Below are 12,123 nucleotides of genomic sequence, written 5' to 3'. Positions count from 1 at the left end.
AAAACCTGCATTATTCTGACTGTGGTACTCAACTCCTGTGCGTATTTTGGGCAACACAGCTCATGTTAAGGCCCAAGATGCATTCTGGGAGCATAGAGAACATATTGTAGGCAGGACAAGTGACCAGAAAAGCTAACGAGCCATTATGCTGCCATGATCATGAGCCTGTAAATTGCTATCTCCTGCAGCCATCATCTCTGCCAGTTTCATCACCATCTTCTAACTTACAGGAACTACATAACCATACGTCCAATCTGGAATGCAGAAGACATCACCTCATCAAAAGAAGGTGAACTATTGAAGTTGACTGCCTACCAGGCTTTCATGCTTCCCACTGCGAAAAAGGGTATGCCATACTGTGACAAAGGAGGAATGATCAGCACCCTCACACTCAGCTAGGTAACTTTTATTTTTTTATGGATCCCAAGTGCATGGATTAAGAGTTACAGGTAATAAACTAAGAAACTTTGTGATTTGGGAGGTAAATTCACTTTATAGACTAATCTGGGCAACGGCAACCAACTGTTTGTTGTGTTTTTGTGTTTCCTAACAGGCGCATGAAATTAAGTTAAAATCACAGAGTACATTGTCCTGAAAATTTGAGAGACACAAACACACTGTAATAGCTGCTCAACAGATAACATATTTGCAGATTAAAACACTTCTGTAGCTACAGGGCAAAAAATTATGCTGAGCTGTGTATGTTACAGACCTGGGTGTTGACTTCACCCCACAAAATGGAATTCCCAATTTGTTTCAATGTGAGATTGAATAAGCAGTTACTTCTGGAAACCATTGCAAATCTCAACTGCTGACAGATGTTAATAACCTAACTAAGAAATAGAACACTGGGGAGGGGTGGGGGAAGCAGTAGAGCAGGGGCAGTTCATGATATTTTATGAAGTCAATAAACTGAGCACATTGGCATAGGCTTGTCTACTGTACTCTGAGTTTAGACTACAAATTTAGTACTAGTGATCATAAAAATGTGCATTATTTTCATTTCTAATTAAAATATTATGCCTATTGAACTAATGTGTTCATAATAAGCCAGTGGACTACAATTAGACTCAAATATGCCTGTTGCTCTAAAGAGGAAAAGAGGAGAAAGATATCTAAAAGTAATTCCTTCATCAAGCAAATTCAGATTTCTGTTGAATACAAACTTGTTTATTACTGAATAGAAATACTAGCTGATTTGGGGGCAGGGGACAAAAAAAAAAACAAGAAAGAAAAGCACAACATTTTGAGAGCCTCCAAAATTACTCTAGGGTAGAAGATGATTTTACCTGCTTCCCACAAAAACCCAGCCCACCGAACTGTTATGATCATTGACATCAGAAGTATCAGAAGCAGATGGAGAATTACAAAGCTCACTGGTTTATCAGTGAAGGCTAACTGGGGGAGCATAAAGCAATTTATGTTTTTTCTGATGACACACAGGAATAAAAGCTTTTGTTTTCTTTGCTTATAAAATAAATCTCATTTCTCTCCAGTTGATACGATAGGTCTTTGCAAAAGATATAATCATTCCCCTGAAAAACCTAACCAAACTGCTTCTCTATTCTGTGCATGTAATATTAATATAATATAAACAGGCATAGCAATAGCACTGATTTAATATCCGTATACAAATATCTGTAGCCAGCCTGCAGGTATTCTTACATTATGAAGAAATGTATGAAGTTTTCATACATTTCTGCCTGACATCTGTACTTCCAAGATTAAGGCTTTGTTTTGGAACTAAAATATGGGTGCTCACTAGTACTATTTCCATTAAATTAAATGAAAAAAAAAATCACTTCAGAGATACAAACATCTCTATTTAATACATATTTTAGAAGAGAATGAGACAGAAGGCAAAATGACAGTTGTTTCTTACTTACAAAAAAATACTGTATTGTATTTTTCATAAGTGAATGCTAAACCAAGAATAACATTTTGTTGCACTGGTTTTATTATTGTTACTTGAATTCTTATCTAACCACACAGTTTATATGGTACTTTGCAGTGGCAAACAGATAAGCATAAGGTTCTGTTTTTTCCACACTCAAAGTTTAAAACTGACCTCAAAGTTAACTGTGGTTTCACAGACAAAACAAACCAAAACTAGACAGAGCACATCAAAGGCCTATTGCTGTAGCAGAAAAATCCCAAAGTCACCCACTACAGACATCTGGAGAACACTTTGGCATATGGGACAAGCAACTTGTGCCCAAGAACTATCAAGACTTTCCTGCAGCTCTTATTGTAGAGGCATATTTAAATGAAATCTGGACATTGAAGTTGTTCCATCACTGGAGTTACTCCAAATGACAAAACCAAAAATCTATTCATACATTGGCTGGAACTTTCCTACATTCCAACCAGAACAAAAACACTAAAGACCAAAATTCAAGGCTTTTCAACTCCAAGAACTTGTAACAAAAAGCCCAGACTTTAATGTTACACTAAAACCAAGGTTATCTTGTGTTTCCATTTCTCAATAATAGCTTATAATTCTCAGCAAGGCAGATATTTATGAGATAAAAGCACAACTGCTCATAAGTGTGTGTTCTAAGTTGGACAGGGTAAAGCAATGACTGCTGGGGGGAGACGAAAAATCAAATATCCACACGGACTGACAAAAACCAGTGTATTGATAAAACACCTCTTGCCACTATTAAAAATTCTAGGGATGGAATCCTGAAATGTGATGCATGTCTAACCTCCTCAGGTTAGACTCTCATAGCTGCACGGTATGGGCCAAACTCTCTGCAGATGTTTGAGTTGCTTCAGCAAAAAATGAAAGATTTCAAGCAACATGGATGACTGCAGCAAATACACACTTCACCCTCCTTCACTCCATCACATTCCACACTTGCCAATTTTCCATATCAGATGGAAGTTCACTAAATACAGTTTGGAAAATTACTTCCCAGGTTTACACTTGCTCACAAAAAACTGAGATTCAAGACTTGCCACACAGTTACTAGGCAGTTACTAGGCAGACAATTAGTACAGGACTCAGTATCATGTTAGTACTGCCCTGAAGTCCTTCTAGAGGTGTTTGGGTTGCTTATTAACCCAAGCCTCAGCACACCTACTTTGGCATGGAAAGCAAGGCATGAGTGCATCAACATTATATATATATATAAAATCAACATTATAGATAGATAGATAGATAGATAGATAGATACACTCTTTAGAAGTGATTGGAAAATGAACTCTAGAGACCTACCAACCAACATCTCACAAACCCTATTAGAGACGGTCAAGTGTCAGAGTAACTCATGTTACTCTGGGATCCAGTTAGATGGAGATACATCCTAGTGTAACCAGCAGCACCTTGCTTCAGCACCAGGTGTACCCAGCTTCTTTCCTTTGAGGCATTATGCACTCATTTCAGCATCCCAAAATCAGCACCTTCAGTTTAATCCTCAAATTATACCCCAGCATCTCATTGGAAAATAACCACCCTTCCATATATTTTTTAAATGTTGCAAGACCACCTGCATTAGACATGGTGAGGCACTGATGTACAATGCACACCAGAAAGAGACATGTCAAAGAACATTTTTTGCCTGCTCTGGCTTATTAAGTATCCCTACCAGCTTTTCTTAGGCATACCCTTAATTCATTACCTGACAATTCTGGCAAGATTCAGCACAGAGAGAGAACATGAAAGTTATTAATAAAAATGTGTAGTTCCCCTTTAAGTAGAAGCACTGCAAGATCAAGTGACATACTTCAAATCTACAAGATTCTACAAAAGAGAATGAAAAGCTAAACAATTTAACAGAATGGAGAAAAGGCTTGCATTGTATTTCTTATGTGAATAAACAACAACATGTTCCTTTATCTTCCCATATCATTAGTTCAGTTTGTCAAGAAATTATCTGCTATTTCAGAAAGGTTCATTTGTATTACTCAAGAGGTTCCTTGGACTATACCTTTTTACATTTGAAGTTGGGGATTCAAAATTTGATGTCCTAGAGACCAATGACACATTGCTTTCTTTGAAACATCTAGGAAAGAATTAACCTCTTAAATTTAAACAAAACTAAAAATCCTAAAGAACAAAGCTTCAAGTCCACACAAGTATCCTGAAAAATGCTTAATAAATGAAATTATTATTATAGTATTATCTCACATTCTATACATTTCCATAGATCACACTTCCATCACTGTAATCTTCTAACACTACAAGATACCATTGCAACTCTTTCTGGAACAGGAGGAAAACAACTGTACAAGTAATAAAACAAGAGAACTGTCACCAGCACCTGTTCTCACAGCCATCCTGAGTAAAGAAATGTCAAGACCTGCTATCATTAGCATAGCAATTAAAACATTGCAAAAAACAGGTAGAATTTTTTAAAATTAATTTAATTACTGGGAAAAGCACTTTTGGCTCAACTATCTTCTAGCGAAATAAGTCTCACCTTTGGCCCATGAGATGATTTCTTCTTCACTTCAGAAAAAGACAGAGAGTTACTGGGAAGGCTGGGGAGATGAAGACTCTGCCCTGAAGAAAACGATGTGCCATCTGACATTACCATCATCTGTTGTAAGAGGGAAAGCATGTCAGTAAAACATTACCAACAAGAGCAGAGTTTCACCTGCCTAGCAAATCACACACTGACAGGAGAATAAAAGTCCAACAAACAATATCCATGTTTCTTCTCAAGAGGGGGTAGTTTAATGAAGTCACACTGATAATAATTCATTTTCCCCAAAAAGAGTCTGTTTTTTCCCATTATATTAACTGATAAGCAATCTCCCTGCCTGCATACTGACCCATGAGCCTTCCAGCCTATCCTCTCTCCCTTCCCTGAGAGGCAGAGGCAGAGTGAGTGACCAAGCATCTTCGCCAAGGTTAACTCACCACAAAGATACACTGCAAAAACAGACTGACGTTTTAAACTAAAAGCAGTATGTCTTTAATTTCAGCTTCTAACTTCAGGCTTCTGTGTTATCTAGAGTATAGAAAAATGTGTGGCTGGTAAGCAAGCAGACAGTTTGCTGTTAAGAGGGTCTAGCTCCCTTTCTTGATTTTGAAGACTTAAGTACAGACAGATCATTTCCAGAAAGCACAAGTAAATCAGCTATTACTGAGCAGTCACCTGACATGTAAAGATTATTCCGTCCATCTCTGGGAAACCCAGTTAAGATCCTGTCTTCTGCTACAGTGCTGCTGTGTCTGAATTTTATGATTCCTACCACAGCCATTCATCTATTGTTTCAAGGCTCCAAATGCTAGAGACAGCTTACCTGTCTGACAAGCCCTGCAAAGCTGGAAAGATGCAGAGCTCTATACCTGCAAGGAAACATGGCTCTCTTCCCGAAGGTTCCCAGGCACAAAGTGACACTGGTTTTGTGGATTTCCTATGTGGTTATCCTTGCCTCTTCAGATGACCAAAACATCCTCTGACTCAAGGGACAGGAATGAGCTGACCCATCACATGCCTCATACACATTACATTAGAAATACTGGGAAATCAAGGACAGAGATATGTATATTCCAATGTTACCTCTCCAAGTCAGGATGATCTTTTATTGCCTACAGGGTCCTGAAGACAGGCTTTCAATTAAAAAAAAAATATTTAAACACCACTCAAAATGAATCTTGTTGCAGACCACTTTGCTCCAAAGAGACATGGTAGCTTGGGGAATATTAAGATACATGTCAAGGTAATTTTTTTTATCAGCCTGTTTTCAACACTGTAGCTAGACGCCAAAGGCAGAGGAAGAAGGCAATTAAGCTGTTCTGAACCAGAGTCTGCCAAAAGCCAAAGCTCTGAAAACTCATCTGTCCAAAAGCAACGACATTCTTCTTGAAAACACGGCACTTTTGATTGTAATTAGCTATTGTGAATCACAATAAGTGATCCTTTAGCAGGAGAAGTACCTTTTTATCTCTATTTGCCAAGGTCTTCGGTTGCATTAAACTCAACTGAATATAAGAGAAGGCACAAGCTAACAAAGAGCAATTAGCCAGTAGGAAAATCTATAGCCAAGTGAGTACCATAAACCTAGGCAACATGTAGAAAAAATGCATATATTTAGCATTACTTTCTCTCACAGAGGATGTCAAATGAGTGTTAAATAGTACTGTTTTTTAAGTCAAACTCTGCAGTATTTTTTAAAGCCACAAATTTAATAGAATATCTCATTTGCATAAAATCAAAGTGATTCCAAAAAAGCAAAGTTACTTATTAATTACAGAGTTTAAGTAGATATTTTATTGCCCAAAATAGTTTTGTTCATACATTCATATGATAAAAAGATGCATATCCATGCAGAAGAAAAATTTAGTCAGGAGAATAAGGGTTTGCCCTGAAATTAAAATCAAAGAAACAAAATCTCTGCCAGAAATTCTTTCTCCTCATGTTTGAAGCTGCCATTTTCTCCCTGAAGCATAGAAGTCTGATCCCCTGAAACAAACGCACTGAGGTTTAACCACTGCATAAATTTTCTTTTTAAAATTCAGAAACATTGCAGTTTAGAAATATTCACATATTCATGATTGTACACAGGCATTCTTAGAAAGCTGACTTTTTTTTCAAAGTGCATGGACTTCTAAGATATCTCAGTTTCTGGCAAGCATTTGGACCATTAACAGTCTCCATATTACAGACTATTTAAAAACAGGATGATAGTCTACAGAAAGATTTAGAGGGGTGGGAGAAACAGTATAAATACCATGTGAGGTTTGATTTGGCAAATCTAGTTACATACAGGAGAAAATAATTCCTGTAGTGGTTTTAGAAAGTAAAATCTGGACATAGCAAACTATGAACCCTAAAAATTTCAATGTATTGAATCCTGCAGTGTATTGAAGCCCTATAAAAAATAGGAACTGTAAATTCAAAATTTTAATGTGATTAACAATGCAATCAGTTAAGACAGACTACAGACTATACCATCTTTAAAGCTGACAAAAAGATGAGAAGAGACCAAAAAGTCTCATGTAAAATTAACTCTTTGGCCCCTATGATAAAAAAATGCACATTTCTCTTCCAAACAGATTTCTGACAGAAGTATATCCTCCTCCTTAAGTGCATTACAACACTAAAAATAAAAAAAAAATTACTTCGACCTCTCAACGAAAGACATTTATATTAGTGCTAAATAACATCCAATATGTTAGTTTTCTTTGTCAATATCATCTACGTAGAAAGCCCCTATATTACCAACACCTTTTTGAATTAATATGCATTTCCATTTTGGCTAAATTTAGGGAAGTGACAACTATACATCCAGTTTAAGTTTACTGGAAGACCTCAGCTGAAAGAATTACAGCAATTTCTGCAGTGGGTAGCTGCCCTTTGTCCAGGCATTAGTCAAACACAGAATCACAGGCTGGCACATGTACTTCTGCCAGCTTTCAGAGTAAGTCCCCATTTTCACACTGCTTCTACCACACTGGCAACACACACTGCTTGACTGTGGGAATATATATCTGCTCATTCCCACCTTTTCCACCAAAACTGGAAAAGGTGGGAATGAGCATACCAGAGCAAGCCACTACTGCAGCAAGAACGCAAGCTCACTGATAGTATACCAATAACTCTCCAGCACAGCTTATATGCACTTTCTCAACGTTTTTCCTCCCTCCTGCATTGCAATTACCCTGCTGTCTTACACCTGCCTAGAGATGCAGTTCAAGAGAAGGGAGACTGTAGCCCATGCTTCAGCCAGGCAGCAAAGGACACCAGCAGCTGGTACTTGGCTGGACTGACAATGAGTCGCCTCAGTGACAAAAACCAGGAACATGACTAATTCTTCTTGGTCTCATCTAAAGTCAACAGCTAAGTGGGATCAGCCAGACTGGTGGAACAAGACATTGACTGGTGTCAATGAAGCAAGGTGAGACTACAGAAGTCATTAAGTCAGTTTAAACACCATATAACCACACTCTGAATTCACCAATATGCAAAAAAATGAAGTTCTAGTTACAATACTGCTGTTCCCTCAAAGATGTGGCTTGACTTTATTTAATAGAGCAGAGATCTAGCTAATCTCAAAGCTTGCCTTTCTTGGGGCAAATGGTGACAGAAATACACTGTGTAAAAGCAGGGCGTTAGTTGAGCTTGTTCACAAATATTTTAAGTGTTTTTAAAAAGTGTGCTTTAGAATACTTGGCACTGGATAAGCACCCGAAAGATGGCCAAGGAGAACTGTTTAATACCAGGGTACAAATAACACAGGAACAGCAGAATAGGCTGTATGGAGAAACATGTCAAGGGAGGTGATTGTTCCACTCTACTCTGCACTGGTGTGGCCTCACCTTGAGTCCTGCATGCAGCTGTGGCACCTCAGCACAAGGACAAGAGGGCAACCAGTGCAGTGAAAGGCAGCTGACATCACTTGACTTGTTCAGCTTTGAGAACAGAAGGTTGAGGGATGACTCCACTGCATTCCACAGCTTCCTCAAGGGGGGCTGCTAATCCCTCTCACCGAAATCTAACTGCTCTGCTGGTACTGATATCTTGCCTCTAGTTCACCAAAAACTCACTTCACTATCCTTCAGCTATTGAGCTTGCATTTAAAACCTTTGTCTACCAGCTGCTTTAAATGAAAAACAACTTTGCCAGGGCAAAAGAAAACCTACTTTTTACCCAAAACCAGTGCATAGAGGAGATCCATAGATATTCACACTACAGGGTAGGAATAATAAACCTGAAGTGACCAGTATCCATAATATCTGAGTTGTTGGCATCTTAGAAGCATAGAATGGTTTTGGTTGGGAGGGACATTAAAGATCATCTTGTTCCATTCCCCATGATGTGGGCAGGGACACATCAGGTTGCTCACACTGCCATCCAGACTCCAAGGAATGGGGCATCCACAACTTATCTGGGCAACTTGTTCCAGTGCCTCCCCACCCCCACAGTAAAAGAATTCTTCCTAATATCTAACTCTCTTTCAATTTGAAGCCATTCTCCTTTTTCCTAACAATACCTGCCCTCGTACAAAGTTTCTCTCAGGGTATTTCTAAGGATATTCCAATCTGCTACTCAAGACAACTGAATGCTATGGAAAGAAAAACTGCCATGCATTTAATTAAAGTCGTTCCATGAACTTCTGAAAAAAGGAATGGATCAGGAAACAACTGTGCACTATCGATTACCGTAATAGAATCAGGAGCCCTCCTCCACTATTCCTCTTCCAGCAATTTGGGGAAAATTATGAAATTGCAATACCTAGTGAATAGCTTGTACTAAACCTACTAACAATTGATTCTGAAGTTTCGTTACAAAAAAGAAAAAAACGACATTTTGGAGACAACATTTATCTACCAATATATGCTTGACAACTTGGAGTATCTGGTACCCAACAAGAAAAACTCATTTTCAAAACAAAACCTTGCTTTTCATGTCCTTATAACATGAGCAATGTGAAACAATCTTAAAATGTTCCATGGAAAGCTGATCTTGTACTGCCCATTACTACAAATGCACAGAATTGCAAGGTGCTGCACCTGGGCCAGGGCAACCTCTTGCACCAGTCTAGGCTGTGGGATGAACAGATGGAGATGAGAGCAGCCCTGGGGAGAAGGACTTGGGGGTGCTGGGGGATGAGAGGCTGGGCATGACCCAGCCATGGGCACTCCCAGCCCAGAGAGCCAAACGTGTCCTGAGCTGCATCCAGAGCAGCGGGGGCAGCAGGGCCAGGGAGGGGATTCTGCCCCTCTGCTCTGCTGAGACCCCACCTGCAGGGCTGCATCAGCTCTGGGCTCCCAGCACAGCAAGGACATGGAACTGATGGAGAGAGTCCAGAGGAAGGACACCAACATGGTTAGAGCACCCTTCCCATGAGGACAGGTTGAAAGAGTTGGTGCTGCTCAGCTTGGAGAAGCTCTGGGATCTAAAGTCATGATAATGAAAAAACAGTATGGAGCCCAGCATGAGCTATGTAACATGGGTATGTGGACCTATATTTCAAAATTCCAGAGGATAACACACTGCTAAGAAAAAGCCTAGCAGTAATACAAGTCCCATTAAGGGTGAAGTTCCAAAATATAAATCATTAGCTAAACAATACAGTCATTCTGAACAACTATAATTTATAATTAAACAAATATTTTAAAAAAATTTAAAATTTTACTTTGCTTGAAAGTAAAGTTATATGTAGTTCAAGAAAATTCAATTATTTAAATATAAAAAGCACAAGATTAAAGATAATCACTTCCCTAGAGCAGCATTATACCTAAGGCTGGTTCTGGGTAGAAGCCAACTATTCCAACTGATACAGTGGAATTTTCCAGGAAATAGGGAGGATGGAGAAAAGAGGGAAATCCCCACGATTTCATCTTCATTACAAGGATTATGAATATAGTTTTTAAAACTGGCACTATGCAGACATCTCAACTGACTGAAAAGACATTTTTCAAACATTAAATCATAAAACCACAAAGGTATGAAAAAACCTCAAACAACAGAATGCAGTGAGTTTTGGCAAAACCTACATTTTTACCTTGATAATTTTCTCTAAAAATTGCATCCCCCTCAGAGTAAGTCTTTGTGTCTCTCACTCATTAAAAGATTAACTATCTTTAAGAAAAGAACTGTCTTATTACAGAAGCCATGCATTTACATTTCCTACAAATTTTATAGAAAGCCACAATTTTATAGAAAGGACTCATCTGTTGCTAAATAGAAAAATTTCTACTCTAAAAGTGACCTACTTCTTGCATCCTCTAAGCATGAAACCTCAAACCATTAACAGCCTTTTGCATTTGTAATAAAGCAGTGAATTTTACTATGTGTGCCCACAGTGATAACTGCTCTCTAAGGGGCAGAGAAAAGTCTTTTCCTTTAAGGAAAGAAAAGTCAGCTATAAAACTTTGCCTAGATACTCCTGGATTAAGGAACTGATTTTGAGTCTCCTGCCAAAAAGGCAGAAATGTTTAACTTCCAATGAAACTTGCAAAACAATACAAATATTTTTGTTTATGCATTTGCAACTGTGAGAGAGAGGCCAGCACCAAACTGCTATCTTAATGAAGACTGAAAATATTTTCACTACTTTTTCCTGCAAGAATTGAAATTAAGTTACTTGTAACATCCTGTTCAAACAAGTGATGCCTGAGCAAATATTTTCTTCCAGTGGGAAAATATAATTCTACAATGTTAGGCAGCTATCATTCAGCAGCTTCAAAATTAATTTATTTTTACTAGCTCACTGAACAGACTAGGTGTAATTTTCAATTTTTTCTTGCAATTGAAAAACATGCAAGCTAAGAAAAGCAATAGAACCAATGCTACTGACAATATAAAATACATAAATGGAATCAGACTCTATTTGTATTTTCCATGGGGTTCAGCATTCAAAAATCTACTTCAAATTTGAAGGTTTTTCTCAATCACTATAATTTCCCAGGGTCGGTTTTCTTCTAAATCCATATACAGCAATCCCTGTGCCAACTCTTTTTCATCGGGGTCTTCCTATTTTAAGGCTGAAACTGATCACAAAAGGTGACTGAAAAATCTAGAAAGGAATGACCACACAATGGTCAACACTTATTGGTGTTTACATGATCGGAACTTTAATGCTACTGTACCTGCTCAGGCATAATTTCATGCTGTGCCTAGAGGATGAGCTGTGTAGGAGACTGCATGCATACAGTTCTCTCACTTCCAGTAGCTTGATGACTTGCTTGGTAAGACACAGATCAACTAAAAGCAGTCACATGTATCCAGGGTATCCTTGCGGATTTCAAGCAACAGGTTGCTAATCCAAATAGGTACACATGTATACCTGGTAGCTATGGATGATGAGGCACTGCACTGAGTAAATGGTACAGAAAATTCTCACTGGCATCATTTGCACAGAAAACCTGTGTAAAAGGAATGTCATTCAGAACATATATATACACAAAGGTATAGAACCTAAGCAATGTATGGTTCCATTGAATTTGTCCAGTGTAATTTTGAAAACGTTTTATTTCTTTTTTTAATTACAAGAATAAGCCAACTGAAAACAAGTGAATAGTGGAGATGGATTTGAGCATAACTAAATCTTTTCAAGGGGCTGTGTGAAGTTCAGTGTAAAAACTGTATCTTTGAAGGTGGAAAACTTTGCCAATTGGATATAGCCTAAGACAGAACCGAAGGTTTTTATTTACATTCCTGATTA

At 38.2% G+C, this 12,123-nt stretch overlaps 1 protein-coding gene across 2 annotated transcripts in view; it reads right to left on the bottom strand.

The window, feature by feature from the left end:
• The window catches only part of MLLT3 (MLLT3 super elongation complex subunit), a 120,071-nt gene that overhangs the window by 41,479 nt on the left and 66,469 nt on the right, over positions 1 to 12,123 (bottom strand). For both annotated transcript variants that reach the window (XM_058823673.1, XM_058823674.1), the window contains one exon: positions 4,425 to 4,544. In XM_058823673.1, the coding sequence (XP_058679656.1) occupies positions 4,425 to 4,544 (120 nt within the window). The remainder of the gene's footprint in view (positions 1 to 4,424; positions 4,545 to 12,123) is intronic.

This window comes from Ammospiza caudacuta, chromosome Z, assembly GCF_027887145.1.
Source record: "Ammospiza caudacuta isolate bAmmCau1 chromosome Z, bAmmCau1.pri, whole genome shotgun sequence".
NCBI lineage: Eukaryota > Metazoa > Chordata > Aves > Passeriformes > Passerellidae > Ammospiza > Ammospiza caudacuta.
This window is presented reverse-complemented; position numbering and strand designations above follow the sequence as displayed.